The sequence below is a fragment of the Myripristis murdjan genome, chromosome 11, assembly GCF_902150065.1.
Source record: "Myripristis murdjan chromosome 11, fMyrMur1.1, whole genome shotgun sequence".
In the NCBI taxonomy this organism is placed as follows: domain Eukaryota; kingdom Metazoa; phylum Chordata; class Actinopteri; order Holocentriformes; family Holocentridae; genus Myripristis; species Myripristis murdjan.
In genome coordinates this window covers 17,431,701-17,454,698 of record NC_043990.1, presented here as the reverse complement: position 1 = coordinate 17,454,698, position 22,998 = coordinate 17,431,701, and the positions used below count along the sequence as shown (strand labels likewise).

The 22,998-nt window shown below is 42.5% G+C and overlaps 2 protein-coding genes and 1 pseudogene across 3 annotated transcripts in view; 1 reads left to right on the top strand and 2 right to left on the bottom strand.

The window, feature by feature from the left end:
• nup153 (nucleoporin 153) overlaps nucleotides 1-12,655 on the bottom strand; it is a 15,180-nt gene extending 2,525 nt beyond the window's left edge. The window contains exons 1-18 of one of the 2 annotated variants that reach the window (XM_030063361.1): nucleotides 12,501-12,655; nucleotides 8,511-8,727; nucleotides 8,091-8,366; nucleotides 7,450-7,589; nucleotides 6,405-6,533; nucleotides 5,787-5,903; nucleotides 5,632-5,676; nucleotides 5,352-5,405; nucleotides 3,911-4,051; nucleotides 3,763-3,815; nucleotides 3,525-3,660; nucleotides 2,888-3,037; nucleotides 2,671-2,769; nucleotides 2,206-2,290; nucleotides 1,948-2,049; nucleotides 1,166-1,837; nucleotides 786-983; nucleotides 1-516 (exon numbers count right to left, since the gene is read on the bottom strand). The exon at nucleotides 1-516 is cut by the window's left edge and continues 435 nt beyond it. In XM_030063361.1, coding sequence (XP_029919221.1) covers nucleotides 1-516; nucleotides 786-983; nucleotides 1,166-1,837; nucleotides 1,948-2,049; nucleotides 2,206-2,290; nucleotides 2,671-2,769; nucleotides 2,888-3,037; nucleotides 3,525-3,660; nucleotides 3,763-3,815; nucleotides 3,911-4,051; nucleotides 5,352-5,405; nucleotides 5,632-5,676; nucleotides 5,787-5,903; nucleotides 6,405-6,533; nucleotides 7,450-7,589; nucleotides 8,091-8,366; nucleotides 8,511-8,727; nucleotides 12,501-12,629 — 3,259 coding nt within the window. In that variant the 5' untranslated portion in view covers nucleotides 12,630-12,655. The remainder of the gene's footprint in view (nucleotides 517-785; nucleotides 984-1,165; nucleotides 1,838-1,947; nucleotides 2,050-2,205; nucleotides 2,291-2,670; nucleotides 2,770-2,887; nucleotides 3,038-3,524; nucleotides 3,661-3,762; nucleotides 3,816-3,910; nucleotides 4,052-5,351; nucleotides 5,406-5,631; nucleotides 5,677-5,786; nucleotides 5,904-6,404; nucleotides 6,534-7,449; nucleotides 7,590-8,090; nucleotides 8,367-8,510; nucleotides 8,728-12,500) is intronic. The other variant, XM_030063362.1, reaches the window with a different exon arrangement.
• A 1,060-nt stretch (nucleotides 12,656-13,715) lies between these two features.
• Nucleotides 13,716-14,791, top strand: LOC115368145 (cyclin-dependent kinase 9 pseudogene; annotated as a pseudogene).
• A 485-nt stretch (nucleotides 14,792-15,276) lies between these two features.
• ptdss1b (phosphatidylserine synthase 1b) lies at nucleotides 15,277-22,885 on the bottom strand. Its single transcript, XM_030064456.1, has 13 exons — nucleotides 22,607-22,885; nucleotides 22,296-22,387; nucleotides 22,012-22,056; nucleotides 21,760-21,884; nucleotides 21,500-21,658; nucleotides 20,519-20,670; nucleotides 19,590-19,731; nucleotides 19,174-19,286; nucleotides 18,887-18,952; nucleotides 17,800-17,899; nucleotides 17,067-17,126; nucleotides 16,828-16,906; nucleotides 15,277-16,738 (listed from the first exon to the last, which is right to left on the bottom strand). The coding sequence occupies exons 1-13, from the start codon at nucleotides 22,783-22,785 to the stop codon at nucleotides 16,641-16,643; spliced, it is 1,410 nt and encodes a 469-aa protein (XP_029920316.1). The 5' UTR covers nucleotides 22,786-22,885; the 3' UTR covers nucleotides 15,277-16,640.
• Nucleotides 22,886-22,998: the final 113 nt, after the last annotated feature.

The following is a 22,998-nucleotide window of genomic DNA, read 5'->3' as shown; positions in this document are numbered from 1 at the left end:
GAGAGGAAGAAGGGGCAGTGAAAGTCACAGAGGACAAAGTGTTGGTGGTGGTTGTTGCTTTCTCATCAGGTTTTGACAGTCCAAAGGAGAAGGTGGGCTTGGAGGCCTTACTCTCTGTGCTAGAGCTTCCAGCTCCAAACACAATCCCACCACTGGTTCCAAACTGAAATCCAGAGCTTGCAGCAGGTTGGTCTGTCTTTTTGTCATCACTGGCTGTTGCTGGGGTGGAGGAAGACCCAAATTTAAAGCCCTCAGTGGAGCCGCCAAATTTAAACCCTGACGGGCCAGTAGTGTCTTTAGGAGTGGTTTCTGATGAAGAGCTTCCAAATGCGGCTCCGAATTTGAATCCAGCTGATGATGATGATGATGAAGACTCTGAAACTGAAGCCCCGAACTTGAACCCTCCAGATCCAGAGGTAGAATCTGATGATGAGCCAAACTTGAAACCTCCTGAACCAGAGGTAGAGCTGCCAAATGCAGAAGAGCCAGACGTGCCAAAAGTGGATGATCCAAAAGCTGAATAGAACAAACAAAGGATTAAAATAATTTCAAAAAGACAAAATGTGTGAATCATGGCTCTTACAATTTTTTTACATTTCAAAATTTTCAACTTTCACGCCTTAAATGCTTTGCTTTATCTAGTACGGATTTCTTATCAGATTGAAATGGTGAATGCAAATAGTGGATAGGTAATATGATTATCAATTGGGATTTATTTAAATAACTGAAGATTGCATTTTTACGACACAAATATCACCAACAAACCAAAGTAGATTTTCTTTTACCTTTGGACTCCACTTTAGCCCCAGGTTTGGGTGACTGACAGGCAACACACTGTGCACTAGCAGCCTTATTCTCTACACAGCACACGTCGCAATCCCAGGCACCTTCTGGCTTCTTAAACTTGTCTCCGAACCCCAACAGCGGTGCACTGCTAGCTGGCGCTGAGGATGATGATGTTGAGGACCCTCCTGTTGATGCTCCTAGGTGGGTTAAGTGGGTAAGGAGAGGAAAACACTTAAAACATCGAATTACCTGTCAGTGTCCTATTTATTTAATAATGGCAGCTAATAAAAAGGAGGACCTGTAAAAAAATGGAGACAAAAATGTAGCAACTGAAGAATAACAAATACCTACATAAAAACATTAGCTATCTCCCCATTACCTGGTTTAGCGCTCATGCAGGCCACACACTTTGTGTCCTGTGCCTTGTTCTGCACCATACATGTGTCACATTCCCATGCACCCTCTGGCTTCTTGAACTTGTCCCCAAATCCAACAAACCCTGTAGAAACTGGGTCTGAGGGGGTAGATACAGTCTTAACAGCTGAAAAGGCAGAAGGAAGAGTCATTGAGGGTTTAACTCCAGTCCCAGGCTTGGCCGTCTCGCAGGCCACACACTTCACTGTGTCGGGTTTGTTCTGGACAAGACACGTATCACACTCCCATGTCCCTGCAGGTTTGGCAAACAGTGAGCCAAAACCTGCTGTGGTTGTGGTGGTGGTACTGCTGCTGTTCTCTAGTCCGACTGAGGCGGCGGATGTTGAATTAGTGTCCGAGAATTTGGATGAGGAGGAACTAGGTTTTGGGGACATGCAGGCAACGCACTTGGAATCTGACGGTTTGTTCTGCACCAAACACACATCACAATCCCATGAGCCAGTCGGGGGTTTGAACAAGTCGGCAAATCCTGTTGAAGAGGAAGTGAGGGAGGAGGAGGAGGAAGAGGAGGTGGCGGTGGTGGTAGAGGTGGAGGAAGTGGCCGTGTTTTCTGTGGAGGTCTGTTGAGAAGTCGTATCAGGGTCTGGGGAACTCTGGGCAACAGGATTTGCAAATCCTACAGAGAGAGAGAGAAAACGTGAATCTAAAAATTCATATTCTATCTTGAAAAGAGGCATTAACAAAGAAGAGCAAAAACTCTGCGGATAATGTGTCACTGATTCTAACCTGGTGCTTTGAGAAGGTCCAACACACTGCCTTGTTTCAGGGACTTAGCTGGTTTAAAAGGTCCTTCAAAATCTTCTGTGCTATTGCTTATAGTTGACTTCACTGTAGAAAACAGCAAAATCAAAGTATGAGATATTATTATTAATATAATATTATAGGAGACTGTTAAAATACATGATATTACAATTATGAGAGATCACGGTTTCTGCAGAAAGGCAAGAAATCAACACAATACCAGTTCTGATAACTCTGTACTACCTGCTGACACTATGGGAGTAGCCAGTTTTCCATTTGACAAAGAGGGACCCATTTTTGCTACAGGTGCACTAAAAGTAAATCCAGCCTACAAAGAGGAAAAGAAAACAGTTAAAATGAATGTTAACTTAACCAATGTAAATAATAAAAAACTTTAAAATTGCTAAGATGGGACACTGGACAATGTTGCATAGACTAGCCCTGAGACACCATGTGTGTCAGAGTCAAATTGAAATTTTTTACTCCGATGAAGAGAAATGCATCAAACAGTCCTAGCACCTTTCAGTAAAACATGCTCAGATTAGCTAGGCTGCAGTGCATGCTTTGGGTTAGTCCATGAGAGGCTGCCCAGTGGCCTGTCTTTGCTGATTTGTCCAGTCACTTCCTATAAAGTGGCTGAAATGCATGATGCCCTCACTTCTCACAAATGACTTTTCTTTAAGACACTGAGGAAATTATGATACTTACAGAGGGGGAAAATGAAGGTGGGCTAGCAGCAGTTGCTTTGACAATAGGGGAGGAAAATGTAAAAGGTACACAGGGGGGTGTAGAGGCCGTGGGAGGCTCCTGGGAAAACAAAACAAAACATCATCAGGTGAGTGCACTCATATAGACCATTCATATAGTGCTGCTCAGCACTGGATATGAGTGTAACATAGTAACATGACGAAGTTTAAAGTGAGACCTTTTCTGTGGTGGCAGGGGTCACTGGCTTCTTGCTCGGGGCTGGGTTAACGGTGATGGAGGTGGTGGGCGGTGAGGAAAAGCTGAAGGTTGGCAGGCTGAAGGTGCTGATGGGGAGTGAGATGGCTGGCAGGTCTGGCACCTCAACCACCTGAAGTGAGAGAGCAAAACATTTATACCACAGTGAACTCAAGGCAAAGCACACTGCCTACACAATTAATGCTAACATTGACTGTTTGTGCCATTTCTGGATATTCATTCAACAATACTGCAAAACTCAGTGTTGTCTAGCGACAGGTTTTGAAATAAACCTTGTATATGAAGCTGGCCATCAATTGAAAATTTTCAGACTTCTAAAGGTTTAAATACTTTCAGATTCAGCACTGACAATTAAATACTTTTTTTCCAAAGTAATTCTTTATAACAGAGTAAATCTAAATACAGTCCTTTTCCATTAACCTTTTCTCATTAATCAATGTCCTTGGTTAGGAGGAAAAATTCTACATTTTGGAACTAATATTTGTGGATGAATAAACACAAACAGATGAAATAAATAATAAAATAAATGCTGTTATGGTAACAATTTATAACATTTTTGGATTACACAGCCTCATCAGTTTTGGATGCAACAGCCTCACCTCATCATCCTCAGGGCGTTTGGAGGAAGGCCGCCCGCTGGCCCTCTCTCTCTTCATCTTGCCCCCTCTGGAGCTCAAGCTGCTGGCTGCAGGTGTGCTGGACAGAGGGAATGCTGGGCTACTAGAGCCAATTGTGCTGAATGAGGGGGAGAGAGGAGCTCCGTCAAGTAAAAGTTACCCACAATTGCCAGCACAACAAACAGCCATACTCCTTAATGATTAGGTAGCCTATTAGTACCTTTGAGAGGGGCCTGGGGTTGCTTCAGGTATCTGTGGTGATTGTCTTGTGGGCTAAAGAAGAAAAAGAAACAACATTAAATACTAGTAAAAACTTTTTTGTTGGATTTAATATTGAACAGTGTGTTAGATAATGCGGTGACTCTGACCGTGTCTCTCGGGGTCCTGTCCAGTGTTCGGCCCCCTCCCCCATAGGTCAGAGAGGCCCTGAAGGACACGGAGCGGTTTCCTGACACTGAAGCTGCTGCAGGGATCACCAGTTTCTGCACCGGGGGGAGGGTTGAATCCAGCTGAGGAAGACACAGGGTGGAAATATGTTTATGTAATCACATTAAACTGACAGTAAAAAAAACAAACAAACAAACAAAAAAAAAAACACTATTCACAGACAAAACTCAGCAAATAAATAAACAAATAAATAGATACCATGACTAAGGTAACAGTCCACCAGAGGCCTGTTCCTGTCAGAGAGATGCTGAACATACTGACACACCACACACTAAGACACTACACACCCAATATCCAAAACTATAGCTCATCTGGCGCAGACTGGTAAACATAAAACACTTCAGCTGGAAGGTGGCCAGACAGGATTTGTGAGCCAAAAATATGATTTTGCATGACCAACTGGTTATGCAAAGTTCAATAAACCAACAATATTTTCATTCAAACAGGGAGGTCCTAATGTGTTTCAGAGCATGTTACACAGCTTTTTGTGACTCTCCACAGTATTAAAAATATCATTAACTTCAAATAAAACTTTTCTGTAACAATTTCTTTTTTAACCATTTTTAGTATTTTTAATTCAGTGATAATGAACTACAGCACTAATTTTACCACTGAAATTAACTTGGAAAACAAACAAACAGTCAAACAAGCAAGCAAGAAAAAAAATGTTTAGGACTGCTACAACATTACTGGTAACTCTTTAAGTCTGAATTTAACAGTATGCAGGGAATTTTAAGGCTTTTAATATAGGAAATGGGCAGATATCCTGAAGTAGTTGTGAAGAGAAAAGATGAGGGGTCTAGTCAGATTTAGACAAGTCTTGCCTAGAGCCTGTCGGGGTCAATAGACCATTGTTGGGAAATGTAAAGCAGCTGTCACAGCTGGGAACGCCCTGCAGCTCTTACTGAGGAATAGTCCAGCCCAGACCTGGCAGGATTGAACAATGGACTACAGTGGACAACAACACTCAGACATGGTGCACTTTTGCATATGCACACGCATGTGTTCGCTCACTCACGCACACACAGTGGTGAACAGCTGTGTCCCGGCTGAGGAGAATCTGTTAAGTAGTATGAAAGAGGACAACAGGCGGCAGGACGGGAAGTGACAAGAAGACAGCCCAAAGCAAGTGCTGCTGGGCCTGTACAATGACATCCCTGTTCATATCACCACTGAGGTCTGCTGCTGCGCTACAAATAACCTTGCAGCACAGACATAAACATTTTCACTGCTATGCATACACACGCTTGACAAGGTCATGAAAACAGCCTGATCCGGATAAGGGTGGGTAGCTAGAGAAAACTTTTTTTAAAGATGGGCATCACAGAATATTGTAAAATTGATTTAAAATTGAATACTTACTCGTTTCTTTTTGGACTGAAACACTGAAAGATCTAGATTTGTGCCATCCATTGACTGCAAGCAGAGAAATAAATGGGAGAAAGGAGTCTTACTCAGGTATAACAATGGTTTTCGATGGGATGTGCTGTCAGTTTTTTCAGACACAATTGTTATTCACTCTTAATGGGAGATCAAGTTTTCTTCCTTTTTGTGTTCATGATTACATCTATTTTATCTGTAGAAGCATGTGATTGCAAACAAATAAGACTGAAATAAGTTTTTAATATACCAAAATACTTACTGTTGACAGGGGGGAGGATGCCTCAGATGGGATTCTCTTGGCATCCTGTTGAGAAAACAAAGACTTGATCAAAATTAAGCCCTCTTAGAGAAAAATAATTTATTAAATGAGAGAATATTGTGGCTAAAATAACATTTAAGAGCACTTGTACTCACAGCCAGAGGGCTTGACATGCGCTCCAGGGACTGCAGGATGCGTCTGGCTGTGGCGCTGGTCACACCGCAGGGCTGGGCACCCGCTGGCTTTGCCTTGATCTGCCTCCTCACTGGGGCCTACAGATCGATCAGTCATCTAATCAGTCTCTCAGATAACACAATCAATATTTGTCATTTACATCGACTTCCACACTACAACACCAGTAGTATCCCACATCAGTTTCTTAGTTCACCTGCAACAAACTATAAAATGAAATGAAACAAACATCCCAGCCAAAATAATACACATTTTTCGTAGAAACTGAAGTCGTCGTCGTGTAATAAGCTCTGTAAATGTTCAACATACTTTGCCACTGAAATAATGCATCAAGATTGTAAATAATTTTGAAGCAAACAGAATACAACATGATATAACAGCTGTGATAAAATGTCAAAGCCATCTAGTGTGCCAAGTGGCCCTTTATTTATGCACTAAAGAAAAGTTTTACCCATATTTAATGCTTAGTGGGTTTCAATTTTCATTCCGTGTTGCTCTAACCAAGGACTAAGGAGAAGTTGCTTTTGGCCTTTGACTTATGTTTGAATGTCAACAGGGGAAGGAGGCAGCTGGCATCTGACCTGGTAAGGTGTGCCGGGACGAGAGCGAGAGCTCCTGACTGCGGCTGCTCCGCCGTAGGTGGTCTTCCCAGGATAGAAGGGTGAATCCCCAAGCTGGCTGGAGTTCAGTACTGTGCTGTTCAATGTCGCCTGGAGGAGAGACGGGTGAACTGTAAACTTAAACAGAGCCTGTATATGCCACATCAAAATATGTCAGAATATTCATAATCCAATGCTGCCTCAAACACATCCGACTCATGAAGGATTTCCAAATGTTGCAAAAGTCCTTTTTATAATTTTTAATGCATTCTTTTATATGTAACAAAATGAGAATGCATACTATAAAAAAAATCAATGTCATGAGCAAACAAGCAATTTCTTTTCTTTCTTTGAAGTTTGCAACTTAAACCACCACAGACACCAGGAGGAATGCAACTTAATCTTTCAGAAAGTTATGTGGAAACAAGGTCTTCATTTTATCATATTCCCACTTTGCTTTGGATGTGTATATACGATATGATTTTAGAGATCTTCTCGTTTAATTCCAACTCACAATGTGCAAGTACACTGTACATGGAAAATAAAATAAAATGTCTTTTCCAAATTGGAAATGGGGTGAAACTGCACTCTCAGGTACAGCCATGGATTTAATTTTTGGTGTTTTGGTGACAGCCATGCTTTGCAGACACTCAGAAAGGAGTTAAATGATGTGTAGGAGGCGTGTTCCTGTTTTTGAACATGGAATTGCAATGCCACTCCACGGTGTGGCATTAGAAAATGTGCAAAAGCCACACAAACATAAAGCCTTCAATGTGGGTCAGCAGTGTGCACGCTATCTCCACAACTGGGTCATAAAAAAAGTATTCACAGTCAAAATAGATCATTTAAGATAAGGCCTATTAAACTCATTTGCTCCCTGAAGATAGTGTAACAGCAAATAAGCTGTAGTATTTTTGTTACAAACATGTATTATGTATATGACGCACATCTTCATAGCTAAAACATGTTCTCTGTCAGCAAGCCACTCTCATCTCACTATCTGACAGGTAGACAAACACACACTCACATTGGAGGAGGTTCCAAAAACAGACAGATTGAAAGCAGGCTTTTTCAGACTGGACTGAGTAGGCTGGGGTCCAGAATTGGTCCTGTCTGTTTCTGGTGACCACAGCTGGGGAATCGATGCTGTTTTGGATGTAGGCACATCTGCAGAGAGACACATCAGTAGGTGAAAACAATCGCACCCACACACAGGATGCGGTGTGACCGTTTTCAGAGATCACCAAGTATAAATTTAGCTTAAATGTTTACAGAACAAAAGGATGTGAGCAGGTATTTCATCGAGGTTATCATGCGGGCGTCTCACATGACACACACAAATCTCAACATCAGGCTCTAGCATCCTGTAACCAACCTCCTCCACAACCTGCTCTCACCAACAACAGAAATACAGTCACCTACATCACCCTGTGCCTACACTCGGATGTAATATTTGCTAAAATACATCATCTCACTATTGGTCACTTGTTTGAGATATGGATCCTTCAAACAGTGATGACACGGTATGTAAAAATCTATCACTACACAGCAAACTAACTATTAAGAAGGATACACATACACACAAATCTACATGTGCAAAAATAACTCCTTCTACACACACACACACACACACATACACACACACACACACACACGTTTTATCTATACCTTTGTCAGAGGCGCGAGACGAGAAGCCGCTTGTGGTGGAGATATTGTCGTCTTCGTGCTGTGAGAGGTTGTCCTTAATCTCCTTGACCAAGGAGAAGCCTGTGGAAAATGGCCCAGGGGCTGAGGAGGTGGAGGGTTGGGAGAAGAGGCTGCTAGAGGGCCCCAAGATCAGAGATGAAGCATCCAGTGGGGGAAAGTGGAGGTGGGAGCGGTTCAGAGGAGGCCGAGACAGCACGTGCTCCTGGAAGTTCAGGGAGGCCCTGCTAGTCGAGGGCTCTGTGAAGCACAGAAAACAGAGGTGGATATGCTGGCTCAGGTGGACAGTATGACCAAAGTCCTGTCGACATGCAGAAATCTGTTCAGATCTGCAAGCAAATAGCACATTTCGAATAACTCTGGCATTTTCCTTGAATCCCTCACCTGTGTTACTGGTGCTGGGCTCCGGGGAATCCCGTCCATCAAGGGGAGGAGGTCCCTCCTCACTCCCATTAGGGGGAGGAGGCTGACTGTTCTGCTCAATCCCCTGCACAACCTCTCCCCCTTCAGCAACTTCCCCATTCTTGAAGTATTTCTGCAGCCAGGAGGGGACGATGCTCTTTACTGTGTCTGTCACTCGACTGATCAGGCCTGGCTGCTGCTGACAGAGTGTGAGAGAGGGAGAGAGGAGTGAAATGAGTGAGAGGCAGAGTGAAAACACAGCTAGGCGAAGGACAGAACCAATTCATAGTTAGGTGTTATTTCCAGCTTCTAGATGATAAACGTCATCTTACAGCCAACATTCAGTGTGATTCACTGCATGTAAAACAAAGCACTTCTAATCCTGAATCTGGATGATTTCTTTTTCACCACTTGACAAAGCACAAAAGAAATCTAGGGGAACAAATAAAGTGTGAAATCTTGCTTGGCTTCTATATAATGAATTTTTTTCTCCAATTTACTGGCAAGAAGTTTGATATACTACTGTCCGGCAGGGCTTTCCCCATATGTAACAAGTTGGCATCTCATGATTGCAGCAATCAATATCGTACTTAATTATTTCTGATCTGCTACATAGCCGTATTTGCAATGAGAAGCCTGCCTGCCTCTCCAATGCACAACCCAAGTCAAGCACACCACACAGAAACTGGGTCACACAGTGTATATTTCTATGAAGCAGTGAGGAAGTGCTTCAACACACTGAGGTCTTATACTGGCTGATCTCCAATCAACAGGGGCAAGCCCCATGTCCACACAACATTTCAACCATTCAAATCTTTAGAAAGTAAACCTCTCCGATATCTATAAACTGTGGCAGTCTGGAGAAGAAAACTTTCCAGGCTTTAACTGGCGGACTGGAAATTACCCACCATCTTTTAATTTGTATGTATTCAGATTCAGATTCACTTTAATTGTCATTCTTATGCAGGTACATAAAAACAAAATACTGTTTCGCAAGTTAGGCTGGAAAGTTACAAACAGTTCAGCAGGAAACGGATTTAAATCAGTCATATTCCCTTGGGTTTCAGACTGGTACCATAGCAATACCTTAAAGTCTTCAGAGCACATCGAGGCAAGACAAAACTGGTCTATGTTCGTTTGATACTAGAGAGAACAGAGAGAGGGCGCAGGGAATGAAAAAGGGTTCGATGATGTGTATGTACACCGTCTAGCTCGTGGTAGCTCTCACATCCTGATAAGAGCCATGTGTGCGACTATTTTTCTCCTTATCTTTGAAATCCACCAGTGGGCTAGCCTGCACTTTGACCTCTCTGAACTTCTCAGTGCAAATTTCCAGAGTGCAAACCAACCAGTCAAGGACCAGTGAGTGTTTACTTAGTGCTACATAAACTATTGTGATTATAGGGATTTAAAGGTGCCTCATGTCTCCCGTGAACAGGGTCATGTGACCAGAGGGCTTGAGGCTTGTGTCATTGTTCCCAGTTGTTTGAAAGGGAGGGAAAACTGTCACTACTGCAAACTCAGTAACATTGTTACAACAGCTCCTAAGATCTGACAGCATACCAAATTGTAGCCATTCTAACATATCTATACCACTGACTAAGCATGCTCAAAAGGGGCAAAAAAAACAAACTATATGAAAGGCAAGTGCTTAACTGTGAAATTCTAGTCAAGTTCAAAGCACATAGGTTTGGCTCATCTGATTTGTGCTTTGGAAAATAGACCACATAATAAATTACAATAAATAGGGCTGAACAAGACTTAATGTCTGGATGAACAGCTAAATAATCTGAGCTAAAACCTCTGGCAACACTTACCAGCTGCACCACCCAACTAAGAACGGTTAATAATTTCCTATACAACAGAGAGGTAACTTATCCTACCAACTCTCTCTGAGGACCATGTGTACACTATTGAGACACGTCCCACCTGTGCTGGGCCCCACCTTATTGTACTATGGTGCATTTGCTGAAAGAGCACAAAAATCAACCAGACTGCTACTGCTACGAGTTTCCAGTCCCGATAACTAAAAGGTCAAACATCAGGTGTAATTAATCCTTCATACTTTTTCCCACATAGAGAAAAGTTGTTGAATCTCTCCCTATAATTTAATACTGTTAAATGAATAAGATTTAAGATAGTGGAATTTCCCCTCCCACTAAGTAACAGTTGTCTGAATTGCTGTTCTGTTTATCCCCCTTCCACAAGACTCAGTGACCTCAGATCACCTATGTTCACTTGGGTCAGTCATAAATCTCAGCTGAGGGGCCGCAGTTTATGAGGGGTTCCCCAAAACAAGAAACACGTGCAGCTGCCATTTACACACAAACAAGACACTTGATGTTCAAGTTCACTAGCTGCCATTTCAGTCAGTTACTATACCTGCTTGCTATGACATGAATTAGGGCTGGGAAATAAAACAATAACATTAATTATCACTATCACTATATCATTTTCTCAATTCAAAGACAAAGAAATTTCAGTAAATATTGATCAATTAAGGTCTGGCAGCACACTTGGTCATGAGTGAGGAGACACACACAGGAACTGTACACTGATGTTTTGGTGGCTAAAACAAATTAGCATAATGCTAATTATTAGCATTAAGGTTTGTTGAGATTTCACACAGAAGCAAAGAGTCTTTAAATGTGACATAATTATTTGATGTATATGGATATACTTACTGATAAACTGAAATAATGCATATTATTGTGGTGACATTTTTTGGCCATACTGCCCAGCCCTTGTATGAATGCTTGATGGTTTTTAAACAGCAACCCCCTGTTTACTTTCAACACTTGTCATGGTCAATAGTAGTGTTTACCAACAGGTCCAGCCTGTAGTGCCTTGATTACCTTTATTTTGACTGTTGATAACACAAAATATGGAGTTTTTTTTTCATTATGTTTCGCCCTGACACTACATGACATGCCAGGGGGAGTTTGAGAGACATTAGGCATGGATATATCTTAAATATGTAACGTCACTTTGACTAACACTAGACCTCATCATGCAAATGCTGGGCTGTATCAACAGATGACATCTACCTCCTTGTCCCGCCATTCTCTTGCCTGCAGGCAGATTTTTCATGTTTAAACAAACAATCTCATTTGTCAAATTCGATATTCAGCGCTACACACAAATGATTTGTGCGGACTGACAAAAGCCCAAACTACCAAATATCGGCACCTTCACTGTACTTCACTGTTTTATAATGGTTTACAGGCATAAAGCAATTTCTGCACAAGGGTCAAGTAAGCCTCTCTGTCCACCATGTGGGTTCCCAATCAGTCAATGCTTCCTGCGCAATCCAGCTGGCAGAGATTTAGCTAACAGTTAGCGGCGTCTAGCTAGCACTCGATTAGCAACGATGGGATTTAAAAAAGCTACAGAAACTGATTATTCTGGCTGCATTTACATTTATTTAGCTTTGGATACGGGGAAACAAGAGCGCAGTGGCCACGTTACAAGACCTTATAATGGTGTGGTGTGCCTAAAGTTTGGGAATCTAAGACAACAATGCGGTGGTCGCTACTGTTAGCATACTAGCTATCGTGTGTCGGCTCAGCTAGTGTTGGGAATACTACTTCCGTGCTAATCTAGCTTGCGCCTAGCAACTTGCTAACACCGCTGTGGTCGCTCATCCCTACATGTAACCCACTTTTCGCATACACGCCTGATAACCTGCCACAGTTAGTCTACAGGGCTCGTCGTGCCTTGTGGTTGATCTGTCAAACCTGTCCCGTTTGTCCTGCCTGTGGATACGGATGTCGGCCAAAGATGCTACTTCTGCTAGCTCACCAGCTAACGTTTCCGCGACGAGCTAGCAGCGCGTGGAGGCCATGAGCGCTAACAGCAGGCCACAAAATGTCTCCAACAAAACAATAACAAGAAGCTCAAAGATAGCGGCGTTACAGTCGCTGTTACATCCTCGACGCGGGGTTACCACGCAGAAACTTCCACTCAGTTTACCTGTTTACTTTTGGCGTAAGGTTTAGAGGCAATATGATATCTTCTGCTTCTAATTTTCCCTCCACCCGTGGCCGCCATGGCTCGTCCGTTTGAGTGTCTGTCGGTGTTTCGGCGCCGGATAGCTGTCATCCAGCACGGGGGCTGCTCCCGGGGGCCGACGGGAAATGAAGTAGCGGACCATCACCCCAACTCACCCTTGACTGCACACGCTCACCTGCATCGGGGCACACACACACCTACCTGCGAATGATATAGAACTGCAATACAAACAAGTCATTTTACGCATCATCTTGAATCAAATTTGTTCAGTGCAATGGTGAACCTGAGATAAGCCTTCTCTCTCTCTCTCTCTCTCTCTCTCTCTCTCTCTCTCTCTCTCTCTCTGTGTGTGTGTGTGTGTGTGTGTGTGTGTGTGTGTGTGTGTGCGCAGTGTATACAGTATATAAGGGGTATCACCATTCACAAAATTCAGTTTGATATGATCCAGGGGTGTCATGGTTCAGTTTCAAGGAAGAGAAAACTTCCTTGATTTTTTTTTTTTTTTTTTTTTTTTTTTTAAAAATATGTAATTAATCAAAACATAATTAAGTATGATCTTATTTTAGTTTGATCAGTGCTGGAGCTTTACCTGACCCATCTTCTTGGCAGCATATAAAGCAAAACCACCAAGAGCTCCTTATTAAAACTAACATCATACAGTATGATCTATAGTGTTTGTATAATATACGTAATTTATATAGCTGTTTACCTACAGTTCATATAAGCCATTTTATACATCATATTGTATCAAATTTGGTGAGTACAATGGTGAACTTCAGATAGGTTTTTGTGTATGTGTGCTATTGTGTGTGTGTGACCAGTGTATATACTGTATAAATACATGTATGTACTGTGCAGATATATATAGCCTGAAAAAACATAGAGGTTGTATCAGGGAATACATCAAATCAACTACATCAACCATGCGATTAAATCAGGATTAATCCATGAATACCTTGTGATTAAGGCAATTAAAATATATGTGATTTATTATTTATCAGTTATTTATTAATTATTGTTATCTGACAGCCCTGATATAGTATATTATTATCTATATCAGTATATACCTATATCATGTTGTGTATTGCCAAAGGTGTTGTCCTGTGATGCCATAATTAAATAGCATAGCAGCAGGCCTACCATAATACCATCAAGGATTTGTCCAAACATTATTTAATGAGGTACTACGACGGAGTGGAAATTTGTTTCTGCGAAGAGATCTGCAAATATGAAAAACTGGCTAAAATAGGCCAAGGACCTTTGGCAAGGTGTTCAAAGCCAGGCACAAACACAGTGGGAGCAAGGTGGCACTGAGGAAAGTGTTGATGGAAAATGAAAAAGAAGGGTTTCCAATCGCAGCTCTGAGGGAGATCAAGATCCTGCAGCTGCTGAGACACGACAATGTGAGGAACCTGATCGAGATCTGCCGAACCAGAGCCACCCAGTTCAACAGGCATTCAGCATCTACCTTGTGTCTGACCTCTGCGAGCATGACCTGGAAGGGCTGCTGAGCAATGCAAGTGTGAAGTTCACCTTGGCAGAGATCAAGAAGGTCATGCAGATGCTGCTCAATGGACTGTACTGCATCCATGGCAACAAGATCCTGCACAGAGACATGAAGGCGGGCAACGTGCTCATCACCAAAGACGGTGTACTGAAGCTGGCTGACTTTGGCTTGGCATGGGCCTTCAGCCTGGCTAAAAACAGCCAGGGGAACCGCTACACTAACTGTGTGGCCACCATCTGGTACAGACCCCCAGAGCTGAGAGAGACTATGGCCCTCCCGTCGACCTGTGGGGCGCCGGGTGCATCGTGGCAGAGATGTGGACCAGGACTCCCATCGTGCAGGGGAGCACGGAGCAGCACCAGCTCACTCTCATCAGTCAGCTTTATGGCTCCATCACTGCCAGGCGTCGACCACAAATATGAGCTCTACCAGAAAACAGAGCTCCCCAGGGGCCAAAAGAGGAAGGTGAAGGACCGTCTCAAAGCCTACGTCAAAGACCCCTGCGCCTTGGACCTCATCGACAAACTGCTGGTGCTGGACACGGCACAGCACGCAGACAGCAACAACACACTCAACCATGACTTCTTCTGGACCGACCCCATGCCATCTGACTTGAAGAACATGCTCTCCACCCACAACACCTCCATGTTTGAATATCTGGCCCCACCCAGACAGAGGGGCCACATGTCCCAGCAGCAGCAGCTCAGCCACTGCAAGTCAGCCTGAGCCTGATCGTGTCTTTTAGTGGAGCGCTCACAAGCGGACACACAGTTTGGCTGGTTGGACTTTTTACACAGCGATCCAGTTGGAGGGGGGTAGTGGTATTCACTCCTGTTTGGGGCTTGGTGGGCTCAACTGGGATGCGGTTTTTGCTGAAAGCAACATGATGCAGGTTTTTGTAAATGTTCAATTGTACTAAAGTGGACTAAATATACTATGAGGTAGATTATGTTAATATGGTTGCAACATAATTGCTTCTGTTTTAACATTTCATCAATAAAACAAATTAATTTAAAAAAAAAAATGCTGTCTAGTGTTTCTGTGATCACCGTGGTGTTACCTTGGTTACAGACACAGGCCACTGTGCAGAGGTATAATGGTATGACACCAAGTCATGCTGAAGAGTTCATGACAGGAATACTTTTTACACTTTTTTTGCTGTTATCTACTTGCAAGCGTCACATCGAATATGGTAGATACAAGGAACAACAAAATAGCTCCAAAAATGGATAAAATGACAGTCACTGAAAACAAGGTCATTTATTATGTGTACAAAACAACAAAACCCACACATACAAAACCCAACTCTAGGTATAATATTAGAGATTAGACATAACAGATTTAACACTTTGAGCTATAATTTGTTTTGTTTTGACACTTGGAAGTATTTCAGATGTTTAAAAAGTGGACATGATTGGTGCAGAACAGTGCTGGAACAGGTTTTAAGCCAAATAATCAGTTTAATGAAAAGGATAACGTGAAACAAACACTGAACGTCACACCTACATACATCACATAGAAAGTATAATAGAAATACAGAAATGGCTTGCTGTGAACAGGCACAGAATTCACTGTTCTACAAACATGAAATTAAATCACTTAAAAAAAAATCCAGTGAAGTGCTATTTAAATGCATTTCTTCACCTTGTAGTATTGATTATCCTCAGCAGTTTGAATGTCACCACAGTGCTATAGTGCTGAACGTCACAGTATTATCTTTCTGAACACCCTCACACATTCACTCAAAGACATACATATAGTGGATCTTCACTTAATTATACAGATTTAGATAAAAAAAAAAAAAAAAAAAAAAGATAAACATTATATAAAGGCATTAGTTGGTACAGAAACAGCTTGTTGATCCTTTCAATGGAAATGGACAATCTTTTTTTTTTGTTTGTCTGAACAAAAACAAACATCAATGCTTGGCCACATCCTAAAAATAAGTGCAGAGGCTAATAACTTTTAGTAGTAATTAGAATCTAAACCTGAATATCTCAAGCCGTCAAAGTTATCAACCAATCATCAGGCCTTTCGATAATATATAAAATGATACATCCATTAATTTATTAAGTGTATGTTTTTTTTAGTAAAGCTATTAAAATTTTGCAGCATGTGGTAATCAGGAAATACACACCAGTCCAGAATAGTGCAAAAGAGTCCATGTGTCTGTAATAAGCTGAGTGTTGAGAGTGGTCAAGTGGACCGGGCTGATAAAGCTGGCCCACTTTTGAATCAACATGATTTTGTGTCCCACAGTGCGACAAAACATCCAAACATCGACATTCAGTGCTGCTGGGCAGAAAATGCTGGATGTGCACTGCACTGTGTGACCCGGCATCCTTGAACACCTGGTCCACTGATAACTATGAAAGATTGTGTTCCATTCCACTGCTGCAAACAGGCTCTCAAAATCACTCTCAAAATCCAGTCAACACTCCTCTTTTCACCTTGTGTTTGGTTATCCACCTCTATCCAGTGAATGTAAGTGCACTGCTCCTGGTTGCAGCGCTCCTCAACATCCATCCATCACCTGTTCCCTCTTCCAGTGACTGGATGTGTGTGGTGGGAATGTGCAGTCTCTCCTTTGACATTCACTGCCGCTTCCCTCCGTGGCCATTCACAAAGCGGTTCCTACCTGTGCCTTTCCTTCGCTTGGTGGGCTGCAAGTGACTTGAGGAGTTCCTCTCAGCTGTGGAGGAAAAAGAGGTAACTGCGTTCAATATACAGGCTGGAGATCAGGGAAGGGCAGCGGCTGGTGGTGATGCCCGTTAAAGATACCTGTGACGCCATCTGGGCTGAAGCCATATGACTCAGAGACACTGCTTTCATCCCAGTCTTCATTTTGCACACTGACACCCTGGAGAAAGAGGGCAGTTCAGAGTCAAAGACAATGGAGGAAACCAAAAAACACAAACTGAAAGGATCAGGATACGGCTATAAGGACAACTGCATGGAGAGGAGTTCTCTTCATATTAATTTCTCACCATTCAAGGATCAAAGCCAAACAATCCCCTCACCTTTATTTTCTTCTGCTCATAGCACACCATCCAGTACAAACAGAGAAGTGTGATGACTGCCTGAAGAATAAAAAAAGGGGTGCAATTTATAACATTGCTTAAACACAGTGTGCATGGTGCATAATGTTTTTTTAATTTGCAAATGAAAGAAGAAAAAAAGAGGAAAAAGTCAAGTCCGTGCGCAGTCCTCCATTACATGTTTGAAAGGTGCATTACGTAAAATTGCTGAGGTTGATGTAAGTGAGGACGTTTTGACTCAATTGATGTGAAAAATGTGGAATAAGCAAGTAATTTGATGGCTGAGTCTACATGGCTCTCACGATCAGCTGACTTACTGATAAATGAGGCACATGGTCCATGTTTTTGTCTGCCGAGTCCTCGCCTAAATCGCCTCGTCAATTTTGCATAATATACCTTGAATTTTTAAGGGTAGAGTAATATCTCAATGACAAAAGCGAATGACTAATGTATGGCTTTATTCAGCTAATTTTAATATCCACTTATTTTCAATTGTGGTATACATACTGACAGTGATTAGACACATACAAGGTGATTATATTTATACGGGAGCTACATGACACAATAATGAACCGCGCATTTGGACTATGGCATTTTCTCACACACACACACACACACACACACACACACACACACACACACACACACACACACACACACACACACACACACACACACACACACACACACACACACACACACACACACCTCTTACCAGACACAGCAGCCACAGGAGCACATAGCGGATTTGTGTCTTGGAAAACAGGTCTTGGCCAAACTTGATACAAACAAGAGCCTCCAGGAAAGCTATGGCTCTAATAGGGGAGCAAAGGACCTCGATGAGACACACAGTATTGTTGCTCTGCACCTTTTAAGATCATGTTTTCATATTTAACAATGGCCCCCTCTCTTGGCAATACCATTTCACTGCAATGGAGCTTTCCCACCTATGCGTATCACATATGGTTGTGTGTTCACTCTTGCACCATCCACATACAAAATCCAGTAGGCAGACATTGGCAAGAAACTCATTTCGTTTGGAGAGGTTATATCATTGCAGGGGTAAACCTCGGATGAGTGAGTGGCCTTGGTATTTCAGGAACACACAGAGACAAAGAGAGCTCGTCTTGTTGCTATAGAAACTGGAGCAGACAGGGGACATCAGCAGCTTTACGTCTGAGATGAGGTCAGTAACTTGTTGAAATGTTTTGAATTTCAACTAACCATAAAATTTGATCTCACACAGGATACTGGCACCGTGTTTTCAGGACAGTGGCCAGGACAGGACACAGTCAGTGTCCTTTACAAGAACAAATGAGACAAATCAGGAAAAATCTGATGGGCTTCAACCTCAGACCAACAGGGCTGAGCCACATAATAAAAAGAAAACATAAGAGGGGTCCCCGGACAACACACCATCTCCAGACACAAAAGGCAAGAAATTTAATAATCAGTGTTATACTTTTGTAAATTAATATTTCGAAAACCTCCCAAGCATTTGAGAGTCTGGAATAATTTATAAGAACTTGCTATGTCTGTCTTATATTGTAATTGCACAAGTTTGCACATTCATCTTTCATCTATCAACACAACAACCACATGGTTTAACTGAAACACTTAAACGGGAAAACATTTCACAAAATGTGGCAACTGTCGGAGGAAGAAAACAAGAAAGCTCATAAGAGTATTTGTTTAAGATATGATGCCTTGGATGTCAATAAGGAAATCATTGCAAAGCAAGATATCAAGAAGTACTGTGAGATGTAACTTCCACAAATGTCTCCAGACAAAAATAGACTCACCCAAAGACCCAACACTGTGTGCCCACTCGTTTGCACCGAGTGTCAGTCAGATAGGCATAATATTGTCTGAAAAAGAGAGAAGAAAACATGTGGAGTGCTGCGTAGGAGCTCTGTCCTTGTCAAGAGCAAAACAAGCATTAATGGTTTAGCACACAGACTTTCACAGCTAGAAGCAACAGAATAAGTCATCCTTTTCGTCCCAGTGGCGTCATCTGATGTCGGGAGTACATAAACTGCCAAAAATCCAGTATGTCACATGAGTAACAGCACATGCGATAGAAGCTTACCGTACGGTGGGAGCGGTGATGACTCCGATGAGGAGGATTCGACACCAGCTGAGAGGGTGAGAGGCCTGGAAGACGAAGATGTGCTTAAGGAAGAATGTGTTCAGCTCTGTCAGCTGTGAAGACGGGAAGAATGGATAAGATTAGTGGCGTTTGCCTGTGGTTGTGTGTGGTTGTGCAAAGTTTTACTCAATATGCGGTTGCTGAGAATTGAACCAACCACTTCTCATTTGCCAGGTCCGTGTGATGTGTGTGAGAGTTCAAGTTTGTTCAAGCTCATGGCCACACCAAGGCTGTCATCCAGATAGTCTCATATTTTTACAGAGATAGACATTATTTTCATTCTTGTACACATTTGTAAACGAGTCATCAGCTCAACTTTGATAACAAGTATTTCTGGGTCAAAGGTCAAGGCCTACCTGCCACAGGATCATGAAGAGGTAGATCCCCGCGAGTCTCTGGAAGGAGGACTTTGGGTCAAACCAGCGCACGTAGGTCCAGCTGGCTGGGGTGAACTGGAGCACAGCCCGTTTTATCTTCCCCGTGGTGGTGTGGATGTCCCTGAACAAACATGGAGGCTCGCAATGTCACACAGAAAAACGCACACATGCAGGCTCATGTCACACAATAATAAGAGACTACAGTTCTTGTTTCATAGGATGTGTGTCCTGCTTTCTTTTACACACCAGCAATGGACAAAGTGACCCTTTTAGTAACATCAGGATATCCACAGATTTTACAAAGCCACATTATATAACTTTTGAAACCATTAGTGACCACTGGGTTTGGATTGGACACCAATGAACACCAATTTAACAAACAGTATGAAGAAATAAAACCCAAAGACATTATGACACCAGCAACTGGCAGTATAATAAAATTAAAATAAAGCATGTTTGGCATATTATGTTGACCCTGCTCTATATCAACCTAAGAACAATCATTCCAATGCCTGTAACACTACTGCTGGTCCCATTCACATATTTAAGTGAAACTACACAGTTTGCAAACATTGACCATACTTAACTTAACTCAACTCTGTCTCATCAATCACCGAATATCTAGAATCTGCCAATGCCAATATCTAATTTTATATGTGTATCAGAATAAAACTAATTGAATGTAAGCACACTTCGCCATTTAAGTTGATTCTGATTCTGAACCTGCATGGCATGGTGGAACCTGAAGACCCCTAATTATTGTAATTAAGACATTTTAACTGAAAGGCCTGAAAATGAAGTGATGTGGGATTTTTTCGGATGTTTTAAAAAACTGTGCATACTCTGGATACACACAAGCAGAGACAATAAAAGTAAAATATCCTGTACAGCAGAGAGGCATGACTAACTTGATGCTGGCCCAGTGATAGGTCCTCATCTCCAGAAAGCGGCAGACGGTCATCCCCAGCCAGATGCCTCCTCCGTTACACAGCAGGATGTCCAGTATCACTTGGTCCCACCAGCACTCGGCAAAGTTCGGCAGAAGGTGCATGAAGAACAGCTGGAGAGAGGAATGACAAGTGAAATCTGTTCATATGGTGTGGGAGTTCGCTCAAAAGCTTTTTCAAACTGTGGAATTTAAAATTTACATGCTACAAATTGATTGTTGTCATATATGGGTCGCTGTTGAAAGCTAATATGGGTCATAAAAGAGCAAAATCTATGGTGGCCAGTCATTTGTTTGGTTTTAGCATCTTGTTTCTCCACACTATCCATGACACAGTTGATTCTCTGATAAGTAAATCTGGTATGAGGCTAAATCCCGTAATCTAATCCCTCCAGTCAACAATGGGCAGCAGTCAAGGCAACGGCACTTGTTATGTAGAAGAAGTCCTGCTCACACTGCTGTGTTGTTATGTTGAATTTTCCCCTGACAAGCCTTCCTTGCTGCCTGCACGGAGACTCTGGGAAGCTAGGGCTGCTCCATAATGGCAAAAATCATAATCAATGCTGAGATCACACTTATTTAACATGATTACATGATGCATTTATTGAACTTTTAAAAAAAATGCTTGTCTTTTTAACAGTGAATTTCCTTGAAATTTAATGTAAAAATGCCGCAGCCTGGCTAAGAGTGAGTTTGGGCTTTTAGGATGGGGCAAAAACACACCACTACAAAGGAAAGGGGTGTGCTGGATTTACAACACAGGAGAAAATGGGAGCATTACTGCAAAACAGAATGCAGCCAAACTTGTGAAATAAAATTCTTCAGTATTGTGATCATGGGAAATGGGCCCAGGATATGACCAAGATAAGCCCATATTCAGCATGCACGCATGCGCACCCACTTCCACACCCACACCCACATACACCACAGACATGCATGTTACCTCAGTGAGTTCCCAGGTGATGCTGATGGTCCAGCAGAGGCCGTAGCTGCGGATGAGCAGGGCCTTCATACCCCAGCCAGCAAAGTGGCCAAAAGCAAAAATGTCGAAGTGGCTCAGGACGCGCTCCCATGTGATCACCGTACAGTTCACAGCATATTCCTGCAGGAGGAATCATAATCCTCATCATATCATTATTAAAAATGGGAGTGCACTTGCTCTGATGGCCCAGACGGCGCAGCTTCAAAGTTAAAAATCCTCACCATGACATCAGCCTCACGCGTGGCATAACGCAGATTTGGATCCAGCCAGTACATGAGTGTCTTCACCTGGGTCCAGTTGAGGAAGATGAGGAACACAAGAAACAGGAAGTAGAGAACACTGAGACCTAAGCAGGAGAGAACAGAGGTGATCAGGACGAAAACAAACAAAAATCGGGCCCAAGCAGAACTAAACAATTTATGCCACTTTGACTTTGTGGCCAAGAGGGTGTGAGCAATGTGGGCAACACTCACCAAACACCATCCTCCATATTGCAGGATGTGGCCTTGTAAACGGTCCTGATGAAGACACCAAAACAAATTTAGGGTCATTGTAGCTCTCTCGGCACAGACTATTCCTACAACAGGTACTTTCCTGAATTTTGAAATGAGCGGAAAGTGTCCTACTGTTGTTTATTTCAGTTAAAGGGGCAGTAAAGGGCAAAAGCATACCAGAAAATACAAGATAACCAGCATGAGGTGAGACTCAGTCACACTAACTGGTTTTAGCTCGATGTAAATTTTATTAAACAGCTTACCATTGGGGAAGGCAAGGACACTGATGACCAAGAAAAAGGAGACAACCACCAACAAACCCACTCTGAGGTTGCTGTCTAAATGTGCATCATCCCTGTCACAATACAAGTTAATAGAGATATTTAGTACAGTACATATGCCAAAGCCTTGAGTTTTAGACATCTGGTGATGGAGCAGGCACACCTTAATTCTTTACTAAACATCACACAGTTATAGCCCTGGCCACAGAGCAGGTGCATAGTATTTTTTTCCAAACTATTATTAAATATAAATAAAGTAACAGTAAAGTGCCATTTCTCAGCCAGCTGTTTACCTGGTAAAGGCAAAGTACATCAAGCTGAGCACAGTGCAGGTGAGCAGTGTGATGGTGTGCGGTTTGTAGAAGAAGTCAATGCAGATATCCTCCACTTGTTGCTCGTTTATCATCCGAAAATGTAACATGTAGCTGGCATCGTCCTTGCGCAGAGTCCGAGACGAAGCAGGCGGCGCCATATTTCTGTCGGGTGACTGCTGATTTTTTTTTTTACTGAATTAATTTTACCAACCAGACTTTATAAACTGATAGTCTGGAGGGGGTAACTACTTTAGCAGCAGGATGACATAGGAGCAGCAGAGACGACAACCCTGAAAACGGATTAAGCCACAACGCTGCCGGGGGGTGTCCGCTTGACACATGCATTTAATGATAGGACCCGAAATTCATCA